The 24,324-nt window shown below is 49.1% G+C and overlaps 2 protein-coding genes across 2 annotated transcripts in view; both read left to right on the top strand.

Annotated features, from left to right (window-relative positions):
- Window positions 1–24,324, top strand: part of LOC118689531 (fatty-acid amide hydrolase 1-like) — a 207,759-nt gene that overhangs the window by 53,024 nt on the left and 130,411 nt on the right. The window lies entirely within an intron of this gene.
- Window positions 6,792–15,198, top strand: TMEM275 (transmembrane protein 275). Its single transcript, XM_036388268.2, has 2 exons — window positions 6,792–7,398; window positions 11,237–15,198. The coding sequence occupies exon 2, from the start codon at window positions 11,327–11,329 to the stop codon at window positions 11,873–11,875; it is 549 nt and encodes a 182-aa protein (XP_036244161.1). The 5' UTR covers window positions 6,792–7,398; window positions 11,237–11,326; the 3' UTR covers window positions 11,876–15,198.

Raw genomic sequence — 24,324 nt, 5'->3', positions numbered from 1 at the left:
GGAGGAAAGATGACAGCAAGGTGATGGCTAGGCTAGAAAACTTGCTAAGGGAGAAGAAAGGAGCAATAAGGGAAATGCTCAATAATTTACAGACTTTTGTAAAGATGTGGCAAGTCACTGAGCTACTGCACTTAATGAGGCAGCAGTCATGAGCAGGCTCCTTCCAGCACTCCCTGAGAATGCTCCAGGCCTCTGCCTTGGGTGCAAAGGGAAGCACATCAGCTGAAAGCTCTCCCTGAGGTACTTAATGAGGTGTCCCTCGTTAGCTGAACCTCCAGAGCTGCCTCTGTGTGTGCTCCCAGCCTGTGCCAAGCACAGTGAAATTGGTGCATGGTGCTGCTAACACAGCTCAGCCCCTAATGGGAAAGGGATGGGAGTGTGCAGGGTCAGGTCCTGAGAAGGGCTGAGAGAGGCAAGTCAGCATGGAAACCAACAGCAGCCATTAAGAAGAGGGTTTCTTTAACTCACTGGTTTATGGACCCCATCACTCTGTAAGTGGTGTGGTGGAACAGCAGCCTCTGCTGAGTGCCTGTTGCTTGAAAGAAGAGGTGACTGCTCTTTCCAGGAGCCAGAACCTGTCTGCCTTGGGGCACCTCACCTCTCTCTTCAGCTACTGTAGATAAAACTCTGCAAGAGTTATCAGATCCCAGTGCTGCTTTCTGCTGAGGATCTGACGCCAAAGCCTGCTCAGTTAATCATGTATGAGCTGCCATAGTTTTCATAGCACATAACTGTTATGGGATTTCTTTTCCTTCTCTGGATCCTGCTCTTGAAGGCATTGGCTGCACATGTACCACACGCAGCGCATCTCAAACCCGTGGGAAGCAGTGGCTCCCTGTGGACCTGTGGGTGGTTGTGGGGACTTGAGGGGGCTCTGCTTCTCTGTGTCTGCCAGAGACAAAACCAGGACCTGTGGTCTGTGGTGTCTGAGGCCTGAATCCCTCCTGAGAGCAGGCACTTGGAGGGAGAGGAGAAGCCTGCTCACTGTGTCCACTGATGATGCTGGGAGGACGATGTTGGAACTGAGAGGCAGAAAGATGAAATGTGTTAGGAGAGAGGCTTTGTGGCAGAGCTAATGAGCTGGAGTCAAGTGCTTTAAACAGATGCTTGCCTGGGCTCTGTGTAAAATAAAACTTGTGCAGGCACAATGGTGCTAGGCAGGGTCTGACGTGATGACCTTACAACCACTTCACTGAAGGATGTGATTAATGACCTGGGCTTTGTCATGGGATAACTTGATATCCCATACTGGGGTGGCAGACATCTGCTCTCTGCCAGAGGGTAAATACTCACAGGACAGCATCCTACAGACCTTGTTCACAGCCTGCTGAAGTCACTGCAACCGCTTCCATGAAGTTCTGTGGGATCTGGATAAGCCCCAGAAGCATCAGAGCAGTCAGGTTCTTAATGCACCCCACAGCCAAGGAGATAAGATACTCACTGAAAAGCTTTTCAGACCTTCACATAACGACTTCTAATTCTGATCTTTAATTGTCTCTTAATTCTTGCCCATTTTGCTGTGCTGAAGAGTTAAGGACTCACCTTGAGGAGTGTTCTACTGTTGTACTGCAGATCAGGCCATGGGGGGCCCAAGACGTTTTGAAACCACAAAAACTTATAAGAGATGACACCTGGCCCAAGCTGTTAGATATTTTGAAGGGACATGGACTCTGGCACCCTGACATTGCTTTTCTGCCTTTATTTCCAGGTCCTAAGCATCCTTGGAGACTCTGGGCTGCCTTGTAAAGCCTCAGCCCTTGGGTGAAGACTGTTGGATGAGAAACAAAAATGTCAGTGCCCTAAGCAGTGACAGACTGATCAAGGACATGTCTCCTCCTCAGACAGAAACGCCATCTGTTCATGATGTTGAGTCTGACATCCCTCAAAGCAAGATTTTCCAGGAATCCAACCTGGCAAGAGCAATGTGATTTGTGCTGCTGGTAATTAGCATCTCTTGTGGTCTGGCATGCTGCAAGTTGACCATCAGGTGGATATAACAGGAACAAATTCAGTTTCTTTTTGTTGGCTCACAAAGCAGCAGATCTGTTCCAAAAGGGGTTTGGTCTCCATGTCCAGGGACAGCTTGAATGTGGAAAGTGATGATCCCTCATTTTACTCATAGCATCTTAACCTGCTTCCACTGGGAAATGGATTCTATTGGTCTAAATCATCTAAACCATGTGGCTGCTTTTCCCCACAGGGATGAGAAAGTGAACATATCTGCATCTGAGGCACCTGAGAGCACGTTTGCAGCCAGGCTCTGATGTTGTGCATGGCTCAGCTGGGCAGCAGTGCCTTGCTCAAAGGGGTACTGGAGTGCCTGGATGGACAGGAAAACTCTGTGGGCAGGATAATGGATCCTGGGGTGGAATTGGTTCCCAAGTGGATGATGCACTCCCATGGTCCATCATCCACAGTCAGAAAGTGGCACAGCTGGCTGGCCTTTCCCTGTGTGTAGGGCTCAGCCCCAAGAATGGTTATTGCTTTATCTCAGATCCTATTATCTTGGCTTTTCTTCATCATCAAAATTCCAGTGCTGGTTTGTGATGCCACCTGAATCCCATCCCCAGGAATGTCTTCAAGTTCACCTGAGGCATACTCCCAAGAGCAGAGTACAAATCCTCTTGGAAGGACAGCTCCTTGCTCACCTGATGCTCATGCTTGGGGCCTGGCTCTGTTCCCATGTGCATCAGTGGTTCTTGTGGGGGTACCCAAACACAGGTCAGATGTGTTTGTGTATTATTCCTGGAGAAGAAGGGAAAAATAAGGAAAACTGTTATAATATGTGTTATGTAGCATCCAATGTATAATCTCTAAGATGTGAAGCACACTCTGATTTCAGTTTATGAGGAACAAACAGACCTTCAACTAAAATCTCTACTAATCCTTCTTATAAAGAAGAAGGTGTAACACTGAAGTGCCTGATGAACAGCATTTGAAATGATGAAGTAGAGCTGCTGATGGGCACAGTGTGTGGATTTGTCTCTTCCAGATCAAGTGCCCTTTGGTGTGATCTGGCTGGCAGAGAGAGCCATGATGTGACAGAGGAGGATCAACTGGGTGTTGGCCTCCTGGGTGAGTAAAACCACGTAACTTCAGGCCTCCTCTTCCAGTGATGCTGCTTGCTAATTAGGCTGTCAGTGGGAACCTTTGAGAGCTAAACAGAATAGACCCAATCGTCCCTGCTAGGTAATTAAAAATATTTGCCCCTGGCTGATAACTGACCCACTGATTTCCTCCCGTTTGAGAAAGCTTTATAAAAAACTACTGAGCTGTTTGTGTAACAGGGCAGCCAATTGCACAGATGTTTCCTGTCCACTAATCTTTCAGAGTTGTGAGAAGATGTCACAGGAAGGAGAAACATGTTTGAAATTCTGGAAGCCTGTTTAGTTCATTTGTTTGTTTGTTTGTTTGTGTGATGGGGAAAAACTATCTCCAGATTATTTAAAAAAACATAATAAACCACAGAAGTGTTCTGGTAGACCAGCAGGTCAGAGGGTAAAGGCAGAGCTTTAGTGATGCTGAATGTCAGGCTGGTGGTACCTATTATTCTGCCTCAACAGCTGCCAGTGTCACAGATTAGGACAGTGGCAAACCTAGAGCATGTTCTCCTCCCCAGGTCCTTCCCAGTGATAACATGGTGTGCCTGGAGCTGCAGCTGGTCTGTTGTGTTTGACAAGTCCAGCTGTGTCTGTGTTCTAGGTCTGAGCACATTAATACTCGTGCTGTCCACAGTAGAGTCCTGTGATTTTAATTACACAATGTACAAGGAGGTGTGTCCTTCATGGGTTTAAATCTTCTGCACAGCAATTTCACAGCTGCCTCTAGGAATGATAAATACTACAATTTTTGCCTCCTTTTTGATGCTATAGACAGATAAACATTGCAGAAATTGGCCCCTGCCTCTTCTGCATTTCAGAGGCAGCACAGAACCATGAGCCACTGAGGATCCTGATGTAGTGCAAACTTTCCCACAGACATGATGGCATTTAGAGTTGGTTTGGAGCAACAGCAGCTTCAGCCTGGCATTTCCTCCAAGAAGAGGCAATTAAACTGTAAACTCACAGAGAGGTGCCAGATCTGGAGGCCTCGTGGAAATCTGCAGGGGGAGGTTTCTGCAGTGACCTTTGTCTAATGATCTAATTAAGGGACACAAGCTCCCAGTGCTCTCTCTCTGATGGGCATGGTTCAGCAGGCAGCAGGATGGGCTCTGCACCCTGCTCCTGTTGTGCTGAGGGGTCAGGCTGCTGGCCTGCTGCTGTTCTGCTGGTGTGCTTTCCCTCGAGGATCAGTCCCATCCAAAACACTTTGAAAGCTCTAAGGAACATTCCCACCCTTCCCACCTTTTTTTCAGCCATGGAGGAAAACCTCTCATAAGCTGTGTGAAGTCTAAGGGCTTCCTATTGTGGCACTCACCATGCTGACCTGCTTCAGGGCAGGATGTGGTGGCACTAAAGCCCAGCCTTGGTGGGTGCAAGAGTGCCTGAGACAGATTTCTTAGGGCTGAAACCAGTCAGGAACTGACAGTGGGAAAAGACAAGCAGGCAATGCTTCCTCACATTCAGAAATTTCTGACTTCAGTTAATCTCTGAGTTCAGCAGAAGCTGGGAACAAACAGTTTCTCCCAGAGGAATATTATTTCTAGTTAGCACAGGGTTGGGATCTTTCCTCTAAAAAAGGCAGGGCTCCCCAGTCCCTGGCAAGTTTGAAGCTAGAAACCATCAGTCTGGCAGAAACCCCTTGGCAAATCATGAATGCTCATGAGCTATCAAAGCTCTGCAAGGAAATGAATCTGCTCTGATTTATACCAGTGGGAAATCTAGCCTTTAATTTTAGTTCTTGAATTAGCAGTTGTTTTAATCACATGAATGCAGTCTGCCAGTTGTCAGGGCCACATATGCAAAATACAGAATTACTACTTCAGTGGAGCCCAAAAAATGTAACCTTTTTTTTATTTCTAAAGCCTTTTTGGGGGGCTTATGGGGCATTGAGAAGAAAGTGTGAGGGAGAGTCATGCAACAAGCAAAGGGAAGCAGGAGCAGCCTTTTTCATCCCTGCTTTGTGCAATTAGGGCACAACTGACAGGTCGTTCAGTATTAATTGGCCCCTTTGGAGCCTGAGCTTTATGAATGCTGTTACACAATGTGAGAGCAGTGGGCTCAAATCAATGACCCTGGCAGTCTCTTCCCCTCTGACAGCCACAGTTCCTACATAAACAGGGATTACTGGAGTGCTCCTGCTGGACTCTGGGGTGTCACACCAGGAGTGGGTTCAGCCACTCCTTTCTGTACCCAGCAACAGGCAGGGAACACTGAACACCAGCTCTGCCACACGTGGAGCTGTCTCTCTCAGAGGTGCCAGGGGGAGGTTTTCTCCACAAAATCTTCCATTGTACACTCTCACATCACTTTTCTGGTAGGGTTGAGTACACTGAGACATTTTGAACTTCATGTTACAGGTCCAGGGAATCCCTAGAGGAGACACTGCATCTCTGGAAAGGTCTGAAATGAGATTTCCCAGTCATTTCTGTCTGTAAGCCCAGGCAGTCAACACATCTGAGCAGTGCTGGTTTTCTGATATCCTCCTGCCCTCTTGCTCAAGCCATGCTGTGTGCTGTTGGCATTGCTCAAGCAAAGGAGAAAACAGAGCTGTCTTCCTCAGCAGAGACTGAACTCCTTTCTGGGAAGTTTGTTTTTTCCTGAATTTCTAGGATGACCTGTAAAGTAAAATGCAGTATGGTGCAGTAGAGGATGCTGCTGTATTAAGAATCCTCAGGCTGAAGTGGTGCCTAGAGAACAGAGAGAAGTGTTCATTCCTCCTCAGTGATTTCTCTCTTTGACCTTTGTTTTTCACTGCCTCTGTTACCTTTGTCCTCTCTCTCTCCCTCCTGAAAGCAACAATCTGAAAGAGAGGGGGCATGATTGATGTTCAGTGATCTTCAGCCTGGTTCATAGAGGATTCTTCAGCAATAAATTGGAGAAGAGCCTGTGCTCAGCTGTCACTGGCAGCAGCCAGGCTGGTTACAGCAGTGGGAGCAGGGGGAGCAGACGAGGACAGCTGAGTGTCAACCCATCTTAAGCTCTGGGAGAATTATCTCTACTCCATCCAGTGCACAGCTGCAGTTTGCCATGTCCCCTGTGCTCACCAGCTCTGCAAACAGACAGAGATTGGCCCCTTAATATGGAGTTAGGCTGTGCTTAACACAGGGTCTAGCATGAGGCGCGGTTTTAGACCAACTACCTCGAAGAGCACCATAGATCTGATCCTTTGTTTGAAACATTAGTTTTGCATCTGGGGACTTTTTATCTCTCTATCTATCTATCTATCTATCTATCTATCTATCTATCTATCTATCTATCTATAATCTATTTATTTATTTATTTATTTATTTATTTATAGCAGCTCCCCACACTCTGGACGTTGCACCTCTCACTGCCTGCCGCCCAGCATGGACTCACCCCCTCGTTTGAGACATTAGTTTTGCATCTGGGGAGTTTCTATCTATCTATCTATCTATCTATCTATCTATCTATCTATCTATCTATCTATCTATTTATTTATTTTTATTTATTTATAGCAGCTCCCCACACTCCGGACGTGGCACCTCTCACTGCCGGCGCCCAGCATGAACTCACCCCCGCACTCATCCCTCCGGCATCCCCCCACCGTCCAAAGGCACCGAACACCGGTTGTATTTTTTTATTTAATTTCTCGTTACGTGCGTTTCAAACCTTGGAGGGATCCGTGCCTGGCTGCAGCACCGGCGAGCCCGCATGCTGTTCCTCGGCATCCGGCGGCGTCTCCCTCTCTGCTCCGCTCCCCGCCCCGGGGCTGACCCTCGGCAGGGATGCGCTCCCGGGTTTTTCCTCTCCCTGGGGGAAAAAGGGGCTGTTCTGCTTCGGGCACCTCTGTCAGCTGAAGGGGGCGGGAGCTGCAGCCTTGAAGTAGAAAAGGAAGAAGGAAAAGCAGCGGGGCGAGGATGAGCGGTGCCGGACAGCGGTGGGCGGTGGGCTGAGCCTCGCGGGCACCGCGGGCTGCGGGAGGAGGAGGAGGCAGCAGAGGATGCGGCGGGGCAGGGATGCTGCGGCTGAGCACCCGTCTGCCTAGGGAGAGCAGCATCGTCCTCCGAGGGCAAGGGAGAAAGTGGGGGGAAAGCGGCGGAGCTCTCTGAGCTCTGCCAGGGACTGCCCGCCTGACGCCCCAGCAAAGTTTCCTGAGCTCGGTGACAAGAGGGGAGGAGGGATGTGAGATCCCCCTGCCCGCAGCGCGCAGCTGGGCTTCCAGCCCCGGTTCTGCTGGGACGAGCCATGGCTTTGGCATCCCCGAGTGAAGGGTGAGGCTGAGACCCCGGGCAGCCGCTCCCTCCAGCGCCTTCCCTGGCTCCGCGCTCCAGCCCAGGTAAGCGTCCTCCCCTTCCACACACCCAGGCTCTCTCTGGCCCTGACAGAGACTTTCACAGCAGTTTGCCCAGGAAAGAAAAAAAAAAAAGGTCTTGTGCTTCTCCTGGCAGCTAAATGTTGCGTGCCTGCGTGTTTGTGAGCCTGCCTGTGTGTGGGGTGGTTGTAGCTGTCTGACTGCAATTCCAGTTTGCTGATCACTGTCATTATTTTTCTGTGCCATCACACCTCTGGAAAGGGGACTCATCTGTGGTCTGTCAAATATTTTCATTGTGCTGCTGCACTGAGACGGTGTGGAAGGATGACAGCTCAATTTCTCTCCACTACAACTAAGAGGGAAGCGTGCTTGGCTGTACATGCTGCTGGTGCTGCTGCTGTGGCTTTAAACAATGCTCCTAAAATGCTGGCTGAATATGTCAGCATGACCTTCAAGCTCTAGGAACTCTCAGAGATATGGGTGAAAGTCTGCCTTTGTCCCCCTGAGAGAACAGGGAGGGGTGGCTATTCCCCTGGAAGGAATCATTGTAGCCTCTGGATTTCCATCATGCCGGCTTGAGTGTGCAGCTTTTATTTTTGCACAGCAGTGCTTGCAGTAGTGCATTTCATGCTGAAATATTGTTTGGAGAAGAAACCTACACTCTAACTGATAAGAAAAGAACCTGTTTCAAACAAAGAGCCCAAAGAGAACTTTTCCACTCCTGATGGAACAGAAGTTGGTCGTCAGTTTTAATTAGAATAATTTGGCTGAAAAGTTGGTAATTTTTTAAGCCATTGATTTCACTGTAGTGAAAGGTAAAAGCTGCCAGATACCCTCAGGCAGGTCAGCAGTGGGAGCTGACCCACATCAGCCCATCCTTGTGCCTAAAAGGGGATAGAGAAGCATCAGCCTGGGCTTTAGGAGATGACAGAAGAGGAGAGATGCTCCTGTTGTACATGACAATCAGAATAAATAAGGACTTTATGTTGTCATGGGGCCTTGTTAGGTAGAGGATAGCGTAAGGCATTCTGTGGCTTTGGTTTCTTTTTTGCTTTATCCTCCACTGCTCTGTTGGCTTTCTCAGCCCCATGTCATCTGGTGGTCTAACAGGAATTCCTTGTGGGCAATCCCTGATGTTTCATATGGAGATGAGGACAAAAGCAACCACTGATCTACTTTCTGGGTGTTCCCAGTCCAAACATCTCTCTATACTGTGAGTTACCCTGTGGTGTGTGTGCAGATCACGTTCTGGAATTATGTTCTGCAATCATGCTTGAATTCCAAGATCTCCTGCCCCCAGCCTGATGGGAGAGGTTCCAGGCAGGAATCTCCAGTGATTCCATTGTTTTCTGCTGGGAAAGATCCATTACCCCTTGTAGATGCTACAAGCAAAGGCAAGGGGAAAGAAGTTTTGCCTTGGACATAGCATAGCCAGAACACTTCTGGTGCAGCTGTAGAGAGGGTGTGACAAGCTTCAGCCCCTGTGCTCAGGGGTCTGTAATGATGAATAAAAATTGCCAGGCAGAGAAAATGAGCTATGAGGGACCATGCTGGGTGATCTCTCTGCAGCCTTGAAACCAGCCAGAAGCCACAGGGTCTCTTTGGAGTGGCTACAGGTGCCCACTGACAGATGGGATGGGCAACAGGTTGAAGTTCCTCTTGAAAATCTCAGGGGCAGCCAGACCTCTGGTGATGCCTTGCCTAAGAGCAGAAGCAGCTGGAGTGTTTAGTGTCCTGCTGGAGCCCAGCTGCCTGGCTCTTCCAGGAGGGAGAATTCCTTCAGACTGGAAGCAGGTGAGTGTCAGAAGCCAGGAGGAAGGAAGCTGATGGAGTGAACCTGTGATGTTTTCAAACCACGAGCAGCCACGCAGTTCCCTGGTGGGTATTTTACAGTGGGAGAATGTGGGGCAAACCAAGGGGAAGAGCCACACTGGGGTGTCTGCAGCCTCTGTGTGCTAAAGGTTTGGGCTGGTCTGCAAACAGTGCAAAAATGTGTTTTTAACCAGAAGCTATCTTGCTGCTGGTCCAGAGCTGGTGAAGGAGGCAGAATCAGGGCTCCAGCTCCCATCAGCATGCCAGGGTTCCCAGGCAGAACAAAAGGACACTGCTAGGCAAACATGGATGTGTGTTAGCCTGGCTGATGGAGAAAATGCCCTTTCTCTCTCACGCTCTCTCAGTATCCTGAAAAATCTCAGCCTGCTGAGAGACCTCTCCCCAGCCAGGCATCCCCAGATGAGGAAGGATTTAATTCTGTCCCTGTCAGCTCCAGCTGCCTCACTGAATAGGAACTCTGCTGAAAGTTGACTGCTGCACGCATACAGGTCTAAACAAAAGCCCAAGCCAAGGAAATGAGATATGACACCTGACAGAGCAGCAGAGAGTTTTGCCTCAGCTGGAGGTGCCAGAAAATTTTATAACCTAGGAAAGATGTTGAAAATGCCCGGCTGATCCTGCTGGTGTGTGTCAGTGTGATGGGTGATGGCTTATTATTTGTTGTTGGTTTTTGTTTGTTTGTTTGGTGGTTTTGTTTGGGTTTTTGTGTTTTTGTTTGGTTTTGGGGGGTTGTTTTGTTTTGGTTTTGTTTGTTTTGGTTTTTGTTTAATTTAGTGGCTTCAGAGTGTTGATAGCACAACAGAGATCCTTGGCTCTTGCCATAGAAACTGAGTGGTATCAGTTTTTTGCTGACAACACTTTTGAAAGGGATTTGACAGGAGAGGAGGGAAGAAGCTAGGGAGCTAGGCAGGAGAGGAAGGAAGAGCAGACTGCTATTGTTTGCAATCTGGCTGGGAAGAGAAATGCTCTCCTGCCTGTAAAATCAAAGACATCACCAGCAAACTGCTGACAAATTGGCTTCTGGCAATTTGACTTCCCAGCAAGTACGGCAAACACAAATCCAGCTCTCATCACATCCAATAATCTCCTCCATGGAGAAGCTGCTACTGTCAGTCAGGGCTGTGTTACTGCCTTGGGTCCTAGACAGATCCCCACACAAGCTCTTTTTCAGCTTCAGCATCTCAGTTTCCATGAGCCTCCATCCTGGGGTTGATACTGCTCAAGGCTTGTTGAAGTTTGGGTTATGGCTGCTGAGGCAAGCAAGATTCCCAGTCCCTTTCTGTGGGGGTCTCCTTTGATCACACCAAAGATGGTGAGATGCATGCTACAAAGCATGGTCTAGCTGACAAAACACCCACATTTGCTCCATTTTATTACAGACTTGTGTGACTGGCAGGGTTTCATTCAGTGTCTGTGGATGGCTTTTGTATCACTGAGCATCCAAGTCTTACCTGCTCGAGGGATCTCCAGGGTTGCCTCTGTTGTCAGCACAGCCTCCCAGAACAGACATTTCTGGGGGATTCTCCGGGTCATCTTCTGGGACCTTTTATTCCCCACTGGCTGGAAAGGCAACCTGGATGGCTCATTTCAAGTATTGGAGAACTGAGACATGGAGCAAATTGTCCCCCTTTCTGCCACAACTGGGGACCATTACCCATTCAAAAACACATCACCAGTACTGCAGTGAGGGGTGTTCGGGCAGTCCTGGACTCTGTTATTTTGGGCAGGCATTGTGTGAGACCAGCTATGGCACAAGCTCTGGCCATGGCACACTCAGATTCACTTGGGCATCCTCCACATGGAGAGCAAAGGACATGGAGCACACTGGGCTCAGTGCTCCAGCCTGAGAGTGACCACATGTGACCACCACAGTCAGGGTGGTCAAGTCAAGTTCAGCCTTGAAAGCAGGCTTGGATTTGGGCTTAGTTTCTGGCACAAGCAGACCTGGAGAAGATGCTGGTCACAGGAATGGCGGGGGAAATATGCTTTTGTTCATTGCCCTAATAGCTGCTTCTTCATTCCTCTCCAGGATTTCGAGGCAACAGGAGACTGGAAACAGCCTTCCCAACAGAGCATTCACTCTGTGAGGACTGAGGTGACCTCCAAGACTCTTCCCAGCATGTTCAGTGAAAAGAGCAGCGCCTCTTTGCCCCAAAAACCCACCCAGAAGAAGACTCGACCCCAGGGCCTCCCCTCCCCTGCTCTCTGCTGTGCCTGTGGACTCTGCATCATGCTAGCAGGGATCAACATCACCTTAGTGGGAGCATTTGCCTTTGGGACCTTCCTCCCTGTGAACAACCCTCCCATCATCATCGGGCCCATCCTGCTGGTGGTGGCCTTCACGTTCTTCGGTGCCTGCTGCATCTGCAGCCGGAGGCCCCCAGCCCACGGGGCCAGGAAATCCAAACCAGGTTCTAACATTGGGCTCATCAAACCTGGCAACACAGCCTTTGAAATTGAAACCAGTGAGCACACGGTGCAGGACACCACTGCTGTCCAGCTGAGCCCCACCAATTCCCCCATCTCCTCCAAAAAGTCCACCCCGGTTCACGAGAACGCCAAGGCTTGCAAACTCTTCACCATGGAAGGCAACGGGCCAGTGGCCAAATACTCCACAGGGGGAGAGGCCATACAGCTCAACCTGCCCAGGGACCTGGCCACATCCTAAACCCGGGCAAAGCTTTTGTCAGCAGCCAGCCAAAGGCTGCCATGGGTGGGCTGGAATTGTGCCATCAGTCAGAGGCGTGGGGAAGGTGCTTGTGGAAAGCCAGCAGTCAGTCAGGTCTCTCTGAACCACTTTAAGGGAGATGGATGCAACAGCAGAAAGAAAAATAATCCAGATTTTTTTCTGAAACATGCCCATTATACAGTTTTAAAAAGAAAACTGATAACGATGCTGCTGTGAAAAGATGATCTCGGTTCCTGGAAATACGCTGCCATTTTTGGGGAGCACACAGAAGAGGGGAATGAATTAATTTGTCTGATATAACGTGACAGTTGGAAGGAGAGGCTACATGGGACTGACAAATGACAGCTCTTCTTCTCAGAAGTGAAGCAATTCTTGGACATAAAAGAAGCAGGAATGCAGTAAATTACAGCTTGCTGCCACTCAGTCACAAGAAGATTTCAGCATTTTTAATGCCAGACTTTTTGGCAGTAGGGACAAAGCTATGTCTTTGCTACTGAAAAAGCAGTGTGAAACCATCTCTCCTCTGTTGAAAATTCTCGCCCTATCCTGCCCTCATTTGGGTGATTTTACTGCCCATTCTAAGAGAAGGAACCACAAGGATCACAATCAGCGCTGGTATTTTCCTCTCATGTTAATGAGCTCGAGCTGCAGCTGTGCTACTCCTCTCAGTGTATTTCTTGGAAGATCAGTCAGGCTGGATCCTTGGGGATAAGCTCCAGGGGTAACCAGAGACTAACAGGAGCCTGCAAATTAAATTTTTGGGCCGTGATTATATATGGAGTACTAGGCAACATTCTTCCCATATTTTTGTGGAAGGCTGGCCTGGGACATGCCTCAGGGCAGGGGGTAGATGAGAGTATGGGCTTCAGAATAGCTGTGCTGGAAGATGGTGACTGTGAGATCCATTGCCCAGGAGTGGATCCTTGCTGCAGGAAATTGGCTGCTCAGGGTGCTCATGGGCTTGCAGAGCAGTGGGATGAGTTTGCAGAAGAGAATTTATCAAGAGCTGTTCCAAGCAAATTCCAAGAGAATTTATCAAGAGCTGTTCCCTCTGCCTCAGAAAGACCCTAACCTGATGGAATAATGCTGCAAAGGGTTTGTGTTCTTCTCTGGGGGACTCTGGCTGGGAGCACAGTGTTGTGCTGATGGGCTTTGCTCTGACTCCTGTTCAGTGTGGGGAAGGACTGCACTGCTAGGCAGGACTTGTATGTGGGGAGGCAGCACCAAGAGAGTGGATCTTGAGTAGGAATGGCTGCACAGGTTCCTCTGTTTATGTAACTCTATATCTGAAATGAGGTTTTTGGGACTTTGAATGACAAGGAAATCATCTGGACCATACCACATCACTACAGGGGCCCAGCCAGCCCAGGATCCAGTTTCTGACCAGGCTGAGAGCAAGGTCTGGAGAGGAACATAAGGACAGGGGAAAACCAGGATGCTGCTTGCCAGAAGTGCTTTCCCAGCTTCCAATGTGCTATTGCTTAGGAGCTTCCTGAGCTGGAAGTGGTGCCTGTATGCAGCAGCCCTGAATGGATTTCCCCCCCATGAAATAATCCATTCACGCCTTGACTGTCTGTCAACTCCCATCATTTGTGATCCTGCAGCAGAGAGTTGCACACTTTGGCTTCTTTTCATCCTGCATCCTCCTACCTCCCTTTGATGGCTCAAATTCCCAAGTTAGAAGGGTCAGCAAACAGCCCATGGCCTCACCACCCCTCGGGTTTTCTGAGATGTTCTCCATGTCATGTTCCCTCCATCTCTCTCTTACAGAACTTAACATCTCCTGTAGCCAGAGGGGAGGAAACTCTTCCCATTCAGCCCAGCAGCAGCTGCTTGTTTGGCTGAGGACAGCACAGCCCTGAGGCTTTAGCCATCAGAAATCCGTGTAGAGAGAGATGGGAGGGCTGAAGGGGAAGTGCTGGAGGAGAGGGAGGGGTTGTGGCATGGCCAAGGCTCCCCTTGGCCGCCAGGTACCTCTGTGGAGAGGCAGCCCTGTGGAGAGAAAAGCCCTGGTGCTGTACAGGCCATGCAGGAGGGGTCCTGGCTGCTCCGGGAGCCCCTGGGCAGCTCATGGTCCCTGCATGAGCCCAGCTAGGATGAGGTTGAAGTAATTCCTTGATAAAAGGTTAACCAAAGAGTTGTAATGTGAGTCCTTGAGCCCTCCAGCAGTTTGCTGCCTCCAACAGCTCCTTCTCCACATCTTGATTTTAGTAGGGTGGGTCTGCACTGATTAGGAGGAGAAGAGGCAGGTTTGGGAGGAGGGTGTTTGTGTAGGGCTGGGTAGATGTGGCTTCAAGTCTTTGGTACAGCCTCCTACTACAGTCATTGATTTGAGCTGTGAGGGGGCAAACACCTGCTCCAGCTCCATGGAAAGCTGCTGTAGGGGTGAGCATTGCCAAGGAGCAGGGCTGGCATTGGCACACCTGAATCTGGAGATTGCTCTGAGCTGGATGGGTCTGCACAGCCTGAGCCCTGTGGGATCTCCCTTAGTGCTCATTTTCTTGGGGAGCTCTGCCCCCAGCACTGCCCCAGGAAAGCAGGAACTGCTGTGCTGAGGAAAGGCTCCCTCGAGTTTTGCCTGCCCATGAGTGCTGCAGAAATTAAGCAGAACAGCTTGCTGGTGTAGGCTTGATTCTCAGCTTGCTGGCCTCACTAGCATACAACAGCTTGGAACTCTTTTAGAGACATTTCCCGTGTGAATATGGTTATCTTTGAGCACTTGGAGCCAAAAAATTAGAAAAATCAAGTGATAACCACACAATTCCTTTCTTTGATTGCTGAAGTCCAGAAAGCCAGGACTGGAGAGCACCCTGGAATCACTCCTCATCACAGGTGCCCTGTGAAATGCTACCAGAGGTGGATAATGCAATGCCTGACCAAGAGAGGACAACCAGCAGAGATGGTGTCTGGGCAGGCAGAGGGGTAGGAGCAGGGAGGTGCTGATGCCCTGGTGAGGTGGGTGTGCCCACCAGTGATGCCCTGGTGAGGTGGGTGTGCCCCCAAGCTGTGACCCACACCTGCCTGCCCAGCACGGTGGCCATGAGAGCATCCTCTGCCTTCCTGCTCTTGCCTTCTTCTGTCTTTTGTAATTCCCATGTCTGTCTGTCTGCTCACCCCCATGGTCAGCTGTGCCTGATGTTGTGAATTTTGTGCCTCCTTGTGTAGTGGGAGACAAGGAGAGTTCCTAGTTCTCCAAGTCAGCATTTCTAGTGTGAGTCTTTTTATAAAAATTGCTGTTTCTGTGTGTGCAATGTGGAATTTGGAAAAGAGAGACACATTAAAATAATTGCACTCAGAAAGCACTTGGCCTGTCTGCCTTTTCATTCTAACAGCCACCTCCTCCTTTATGCCCAGAGTGTGTGTGCCCCAATCCTGTCTGTGTGCATTTTGCCTCGTGCTCCTCACTCTCCTGCTTGTTTTCCCAGAGTGCACAAGCAGCTGCAAGGAAAAAGTGTCCCTAAGAATTCACATTACCTCTCAAATGCCACTTTTCCTTGAAAACCTGATTGCCTAAACACTAGTCCCACTGCACACTCCCACCATCATTGCTTTGACTGACAGGGGAATAACCAAATGCAGCCTTTTTTGGCTGCAGGTGTGTGTTTAACCCCCAGCTGGGCACCTGGACAGGCCAGATGTGAACTCTGGGCCTCTGGGATCTCAGGGACACAGGAGGAGCAGGGCTGTGGGCTGGGGTGGGTGAGGACTGTGGGCTGCTCTGATTCAGTGTCTCTGAATCAGAGAGGACTGCACTGGATTATTTCAGCTGATCCTAGCCAGCCCTGGGTAGAGATGATATTTAATTTATGGTGCAGGGGAGGGAGCTGTACCTGTGTGTGCCTGTGTGCCTGGGATTGGTGCTGTCACCTTTCTGTGCCTGTTCTGGGCTTAGCCCAACATGGTCTCCTGGAGATGAGTCAAGGAGGGATGGCACAGGGAGAATAAAGAGGATTTGAGAGCCTTGCAAATTCACCTCGTCAAAGGGCTTCTCCTCCATGTGCAGCCAAGTGATTTGAGATGAGAGGAAATCTCTCCATTCCAGGCAGCCTGGCTGGTTAAAGACCTGAGAAATTAGATGGCTGAGAAGGCTCCACTGACAATGTGTGTAAAATGAAAACCTTTTCCCTGCAGAAAGGTTTTTTTTTTTTTTTTTGGCCGTTAGGAAAAACTCCCTGGAAAGGTTTTTCCTTTTTAAAAGTGGGGCCAGAGAGAAAAGCATGGAGGAGAGTTTGCTGAGCATCCACTGCCATCCTCCTGGACTTGCAGCCTGTAGCATTCCTGCCACAGCAGCTGCTCTGCACTAACCTAAGCTTCTCTTTCCATCTGGAAGAATAAACCAGAAACATTCTATGAAATGTAATTAGCATTTTCTTACTTCCAGCCCAAATTAATCTGTGGCTGGTTTATTTCCTTTTATCCTTGTACTAACAATGGCTTTTAACCAAGATACCTTTTAACCTCCTGGACATTTTTATCCCTGAAATATTTTAGGTTTGCTGCAGGTCTCCTAGAGTTTTTCTTTCAATGGGCTGAGCTGGCTGATTCCTTCCATCCTTCCCTCCTGTGAAATGCTCACCTTTGCCCAGGAACCCTTACTTCTCTCTGTCTTATTCCTCTGATTTTGATTGAGGAGCTCCATGAAAGCTCCTGCACAGCCATTCTTTTGCAGGACTCCCAAGTCCACAGCGAAGTACAAACCTTCCAGGTCTGTCTTGTGCAAGAAACTGGGCATTTGCCTTGCATAAGGAAAGGAAGAGGGAAAAAAAAATCCCTGAAAGAGCAAAAACGTCCATGAAAATGTGACATTTCCATTTGCAGAGTCTCTCTGTTAAAAAAAAATAAAATGAGCTTTTATGTCATTAGTCTCTATTGAGTCCATGGCAAATGTGCTCAATTTAAGGGTTGAGAGGCTGTTTTTCTCACACTGTCAGATGCTGTCAGCTCAGCTGAGCTTTCAGCACTGGGAGAGACCCTCAGGCACTGCCAGCAGCCCCACCACAACTTGCTCTAGGAGAGGTTTGAGAATTTCTTTAAAACTCCTGGATTCCAGACTGATGACCCCAAGGAGCTCCCTCTTTGGGGTGGCCCTGCCACAAGTCCCCAGGGTGATGTGAAGCCCCAGCAGAGATCCATCCTCTCCAGCAGCACAGCCCTCTGAATGCACCAAGGACATGGGGCAGCTCCCTGCTGCTGTCTTGCACTGTTTGCTCTCACACACTTCCCAGGGAAGCCAGGAGCTTGGCTTCTTTAATTTTGAAATGAATTTGAAGGTCTTTGGAGATTGACCCCATGCAGTGGTGGCCGGTCTGGGGGTTTCTGCTGCCCCAGGGAGCTCCAGCAAGGAGGTGACCAGGGCTCAGCCGGGCTGCAGAAGGCAGCTGAGCCACCAGGGCTGGTCAGCAAGGATGGCTCCACACAGGCTCCTTCCCACACCTCTGGTCATCTCATTTACACAGCCTGGGCAGAGCAGATTTCACTGTTTCCACCAGCAGATCTCCTGCTACTCATCATCATCATCATCATCATCACCATCATCATCATCACCCTGAGGCTGTCCCTGCAGGACCTGCACACACTGAGCTGGTTTTGGAGCCTCAGAGCACAGACAGTGTCAGCCTGGGAGGACAGATGATGTTTTTCAGGGCATTCACGCACACAGAGTCCCCAGGAGTTTTTCCAGGGAGCCCAAAGTCATCTGGAAATTTTGATTTCTTGAAATTGGCCTGTCCTGAGAAAACACTGGTTCTCATGATGCTTTTGCCAGGAAATAAACTTCCCAGGTTCCAGATGAAATTTCCGATCCAAACACTTGCCCTATTACTCAATCCTCCAGGCACCCCTAAAAAAAGATCTTGCTGAACTCTGTCTCCACAAACTTCAAAGGCAGCTTGGGGACTACAGCTCCTTATCAGACCCCCTGTTTTCAATCAAATCCAAAAAGGCAGATTTCCCAGTGCTTCTAATGAGCCATGCCTCTGAGGATCTGTGTACCCTCCCCAAGACATCACAGTGGGTTTCTCCTGCTGAAATCTTCACTGGAGTTTCTCACATCCATCTGCTGTGACAGCAAATACAACTTCATACATAGTGCTCTGGCCTGGTGCCAGATGGATATTTGATGAAGTTATAAATTCAGACAGAAAAATTATTTCTTTTCCTGGTATGTAGGCAGAAAAGATGCTTCTTTTGGAGACAAATCCCTCTCTGTTGTTACCTTGGCATGAGAAATCAGTTTGATCTATAGTTCATCTTTTCATCTCCAGCTGAGCCAGGCAAACATGATGCTATCATTAGGAGCTGATCCTCCTTCCCCCATGGCAAGCAGCTGCTGCTTTTTCCCATTTGCTGTCTCCAGGTCTCCGCAGTCTCCATTTGGAGGCAGATTTTACACGTACAAACCCAGGGGATCTGGCTTCTGCAGCTCACTCAGGGGTGGGCACACCACTGCTGACTGTACCCCAAGGCTGCTTGTGCAAATCAGTAGCCAGAGCTGTTTTCTGGGAGCCTTTCCCAGGGCCATGGAGTTCACTGGAGAAAAATAACCTTTATCTGGCAGCTACAGCTGCACCTGGGAGTGGCAGAGCTGTTTGCTCCAGAGAGGTGAGCCCAGGCAGCAGAGCACAGAAAGCTCCCTGAGGCTCCCTTTCCTGCTTCATCCCACATGGTGTTCTACAAACGGCTTTGCTTTCTCATCCTTTGTCTGAAAACACCAACTGCCCCAAAACTTTTGCTGTGTTCTTGCTGGATAAATGGATTTTCATAGCCATAAATCTCTGGAAATCTCTCTGAATGTGGTCTGACACCATGCAGAATGTCCAGCAGCCCCCTCCATGACCCTGGTGTATTGCTGTGTGGGTGCCAGTAGGGCAGTTCCTGCTCTGGGTAAAGAGAATGACGACAGGTAAGAAAGGAAAATGAGGCACAAGGCTGAAAAGGAGGAGCTCAGCTTTTCCCAGGGTAAGAATAAACCCACAACTCTCAACATCAACTGATTAAACCTCCAAATACACCTTTTGGGTGGGCCAGATTCAGACACCCAATAAATGCACGTAGATTCCCTTGTTCAGGGCAGCAATCTCTGAGGGTCAGCAACACAGAGATGGCTTTTCTCTGCAGGGAACTGAGGGATGAACTGACTGCATGATCCTGTTGGATGTTGTTTTCCTGACTCGATGCATTTCTCTGGCACAGGGCTGAATTTCCCAGCAGCTCTGGGCTACATATGTTTTCATAGAGCCTCATTAAATACATAGCTTCAGTTCTGAAAATCACATTTGTTCTAAATAAGAGCTGTCTGCTGGGAAAATTAATTCCTCTGACTTAAGTCACCTCCCTGGAAGTGATGCTGTTGTCTTCGATTTCATGGCTGGGATGATTACACTTTTCCAACACGCAAAAATAACGAGATTAGGGAATTTGTGGCAATGAAGGCAAAGAGGAGGAACTGGCTAACAAAAAAGAGAAGAGAAATTGAATTTTTCCTCTTAAAGAAAGGAAATGCCTACTTCACAGAAACAGTTTTGCTTTGGGGAATAACAGTGGGGGAAACTCCTTTTGAACCAAAGGCTCTTATCAAACCTCTCAGGTTTGTTGCCGTGTTCAAAAAGCTTTGTGATAATGGTGGTAACTACCATTATTAGTTACCAGCCACCCATCAGCAACGCTGGGGGTAACCCTCTGTCCCTGTGACACAGGGAGGAAAACCCAGGAGTGTGTTTTCCCTGAGGCTTTAGGCAAGCTGACAGTGAGCCTGTGGGCTTCTGGCAGGGCGTGGTTGGTGGAGGGGCATTCCAGGATGTAGGGGCAGTGGGAAGATGCCAGACCACACTTAACTGAACTTGTCAAAGAGCTTGCTGGTTGGGAACAAAGTTGTCAGAGCAACTTTTTACACAGGCAGATAGTGATAGAACAGGGTGGAAGTGGTTTTATAAGTCCTTTTAAAACTAAAAGAGGGGAGATTTAGATGTTAAGAAGCAATTCCTTACTCAGAAGGTGATGAGGAACAGGAACAGGTTGCTCAGGGAAGCTGTGGATGCCCCATCCCTGGAAGTGCTTGAGGCCAGGCTGGATGGAACCCTGAGCAACCCAGTGTAGTGGGTGGCATCCCTGCCCATGGCAGCAGGGCTGGAACTGGCTGATGTTTAATGTCCCTTCCAGCCCAACAGCTTCCATGATTCTATTCTGAAATGGGGCTGGTCTCTGCCTGTGCACACATGGCACACGTGGGCACCCCACGCTCCTGCTGCCAAAACTCAAAGGACCAGCCAGCTGATGTGCCTCTGTGATGCCAGGGATGGGAAAAAACCACCCCCTGGGAGTGGGAGAGACAACTGCCAGAGGGAAAGGCTCTTCTTTGGTGACACTGGGAGCACTTTAACACTCGCAAAATCATTAGGTTTAATGTTTCTGTTATTTTGCTGTCAATTCTCCTAATGGTGCTCCAGCAGCATGGAGTTGAGTGAGTCATAGAAGTAATTATTAACTAGGCTATGGCACTGAAAAGGCATTCAAAGTTCAATTCAGCACCAGCCCCAGTCAATGTGCAGGGTGTACATTCATTAATGGGCAGGTGCTAAGTGCTGAGGAGAGAAAAGGAGAGAGCCCATTCTGTATGAAATATTTTGCCTCATTATTCCCACAGGGAAAAAGGTAGCAGCAGCAGGTGGAGGGAATAAATGGTAGTAAGGGCATACATCTTGATCCTCACATTTTTAAGGGCATTTGAAAGCCAGGCACTCTGGGTTTTACTACATCAGTGCTCAGACTGATGCAGGGACCCAGAGGTGTTGGCATCTGTAGGTGCAAAGGATGGCAGGAAGCTGTTCCAGCAAAACTTGGGAGTCTGAGTGGAAATAAACAGGCAAAAGGGATGTTTTGGATGTGGGGAACTGATGTGCCAGGAGATGAAGTGATGTGACTAAGGTCACACAAGGATTTGGTGGCAGAGGAGAAAGCACTGCACAGAGTTAGTGCATCTAGTGACTCACCCAGCAGAGCTCCCCTTTTCCTAGATGTGCTTTCTGCTGAGGGCACAGCCACCCTTCCAGGCAGACTTGTAGCTGGGGGAACAGAAGTACATCAGCTCTCTCCCAGCCATCTGTCCTTCCTCTGTCACTACCTGCAGGAAAATGGCAGAGCTAAAGTTCACATCAACAGTGCCAGTCTAGCCTGGGAGGCTAGGTTTGTGCAAAAATGTTTTATTCTGTTATATTTCCATGTTCTGGGGAAAAGGTTTTGTTTCAGTTTGGAGAGCAGGAATGATAAAACACATTTCTGGAGGCAGGAAGATGATATCTGCTGAGAGGAGCAGCAGCTGCCTGGAACAGCAATTACAGACCCTGCAGAGGTGTCATGGGTCTGGGCAGGGAATGACCCAAGGCACTTGGTTTGCATTTCATGAGCCTGGATCCGTGTGAATAAAAGTGAAGAGTCACTCAGAGGAGGTGATGGGCTGTCTGGAGTGAGAACAGCAGTCATCTGTCTTCTTTCATGATGTGTGAAGCAGGGTGATGGAGATGGGAGAGGAACTTATCTGTACCAAGCCACAGGGAGTTTCCAGAGGGACTGAGTCCATCCCCAGGGCCACAGGGGTGAGGTGCCCAGCTTGTGTGTCCCAGGGGAGCAGAGCTGTGGCAGACAGCACATGGCTGGGGCTGGGCAGCCTTCTCCAGGGCACTGGGGATGCTGTGCATTCTACCCCAGGGCTCCTGCACATCCCCTGGCACTCAGGGAGGACCCAGGAGCCTTCTTGCTCCTCACAGCCCAGGGCTGGTGTCTGTCTGCCCCTGCACTTTGCATTTGAGGTGGGTTCATGGTGATCCAGTTCACATTCACAAATCTCTGATGCTGTCTGTGCTGTCATGGGGCAAGGGAGCCTTGGGAGAAGGGGATTCACCAAAAAGATGGATTGAAGGGTTGAAATGGCTTTTTTGTTTTTCATATGAGCGAGCCACAAAAATACCTCAAGCTCATTTGACTCTCACAGCTTCTTCATAATCTTCTAACCTTGCCTTTCCCCTCTGTGTCCAACATCCTAGACCAATGATACTCTTGCAGAAAAAATGCAGTGGAAACCAAGGACTGTCAGCAAAAATATAAGAGTCAGGGAGTCAACAGACTCCAGTGAAACCTGCTTTGGTGATGAGTTCTAGACAAGCTCTGAGCAAGGTTTCACATTTCAGCTTCACAGGTTATTGGGACTGCTGTGATAACTCTGTTTCTAAATGAAAGCAAGCCTGTGTGGGCTCCTCAGATTGTTTCCATTCAGATGATGCCTCCAGCTGCCCCCAAAAGCTGAGTTCCACAGCAGCAAAAAGCGCTTTATAGCCTTGGCTCTAATTAACTCCCTACAGCAAGAGACACTTTGGCTGTAACGCGCCAGTGGCTTTCAGATATGCCATTTATCAGCTCCTAAATGCAATCAGAGCCAGTTTGATCCAATTAGGCAGCAGCACAGGATAGCACCATGCAGCCTGTGTGCTGCAGCACTCAGGACAAGGAAATGCAGTGCTGGGAGAATGAGGGAATGCAGTGCTGGAAGAATGCAACCTCTCCATCTAGGGCACAGTGCCATCATCCTTCCACGTCAATCTCTTTCTGTGGCTAAGGTGAAAGTCCTCAAAAAGCACTTCAGTGTCTGCCAAAGGCTGAGCCTGTAACTCTTGCATGTCCTGTAGACAAGCTTGGTTGTCTCTTCCAAACTGCAATGGGGTTTGTGGTGCCAAGAAATTTCAAGGATCATCCAGATTTGACCCCCTCCTATCAGGCAGGGACACTTTCCACTGCACCAGGTTGCTCAAAGCCCAATCCAACCTGGTCTTGAGCATTTTCAGGGATGGGGCAGCCACAGCTTCTCTGGACAACCAGTTCCAGTGCATCCAGCACCAAGCAGCCTTTCCCCACCACTACCTGCCCATGTAAAAGGCCTCTGTGGCTCTGTTTTGAAAGCTCTCTAACACTGGAAGGCTGCAGTGAGGTCTCCCCAGAGCTTTCCCTTCTCCAGGCTGAACCACCCCAGGTCTCAGTCTCTCTTCTAACAGAGGGGCTCCAGCCCTCCGAGCATCCTCATGGCCTCCTCTGGATTCCCTCCAGCAGGTCCCCATTCCTGCCCCTCCTGACCTTGAGGGCTTCCCTGGGGGACAGTTTGTGAGCTGGGGAGGGTTTTCTCCTCATCAGCCAAGCCTGCATTGGGCCCACAAGAGATGTTGGAAAGGTCTCCTTGGTGCATGGATTCTCCCTGTGGTGGTTTTTTTTTTTTTGATGCTCTGCTAATGGTGCTCATGGAGGGATCATGAAGCTGCTGCTTCCCCCATTTTCTGTGTGCTTTTGTCTGCACAGCTCTGTGCTGGTCTCAGCCTGGACTCTGCCCTTTTGCCAAAGTCCAATCCCTACCATCTTAGGCCAAACTTGCAGGGCCAAATTGCACCCAGAAACACCCAGCATCACCTCGAATGATGGTGTCATCCCTGAGTATCTGTGGTTACCCAAACTGTCAAACCAGAATTTCCTGCAGCTATTAAAACACAGGAAGCCTTGCAATACCTTAGCTAAAGTTGTGCAATTTCCCCCTTCTACCAAAAAAAAAAAAAAAAAAAAAAAAAAAAAAAAAAAAAAAAAAAATCAGCCACCACAGATCACAGATCTTGCTTCTCTTTTTGGTTTTGCCCCTGGGGAGCTGACTCCATCCTACATCATTCTGTTGGGCCTACTTGCAAACCCATCCTTCTCCAGAGCCACCTGTTTAATGCTGAATTAATTTACATTTCTTTTAAGTGCTTGTGTTTGCTTCAGCAGACAGGCTATGAGTTATTGCCTGATCTGCTTTTCTGCTCAGGAGGTTACAAGGGCCTCGTTAAACAGAACAGAATATGCAAAATGAAAGGTGACTTAACCATTGAGCAACACTGAAGTTTAGAAACACCAGGCAGCAAGACAAGAGCTCTTACATCACTGCCTGCAGAGCTTTTTGCCCTGGGTTCAGTGTTTACATAAAATTATCATCAAGCCACGAATTTAACTGAACACTGCCAGACTGAATGACAGTTTTGCATGACAGTCAGCACATGAAGCAGATCTCATTCAGGGGAGCACCAGCTGTATGGAAAGTGGGTTTGCTCCAGACTGATTGATGAGGAGGTACCAACATCAGGAGCTGTCTGCTTGAGGGATGAGGCACCTTAAAGCAGTGGCTTGGTTTTGATGGATGCCAGAGGTCAGATCCTGAGGAGCAGAGCAGATCAGGTGGGATCTGAGCAAGGAGACACTCAGTGCTGCTGGAGAGGCACTGGGAGAAGAGCTGAGAGCCAGCAGGCACAGCCACGGGGCTGGAATTGGGCTGGGCACTGGACCGCAAGTGTTTTCTGCTGCCTTTGATACATTAGGTGGGGAGGGTACCCAAGAGGAACATTTAGGCTGCCAAGGTCTGCTCT

The sequence above is a fragment of the Molothrus ater genome, chromosome 9 (assembly GCF_012460135.2).
Source record: "Molothrus ater isolate BHLD 08-10-18 breed brown headed cowbird chromosome 9, BPBGC_Mater_1.1, whole genome shotgun sequence".
NCBI lineage: Eukaryota > Metazoa > Chordata > Aves > Passeriformes > Icteridae > Molothrus > Molothrus ater.
The sequence above is the reverse complement of the archived record's forward strand: the minus strand, read 5'-3'. Positions and strand labels throughout refer to the sequence as shown.

What these genes read in the sequence shown, in the direction of transcription:
- TMEM275 (XM_036388268.2), top strand. Translation starts at nt 11,327, where the DNA reads ATGTTCAGTGAAAAGAGCAGCGCCTCTTTGCCCCAAAAACCCACCCAG.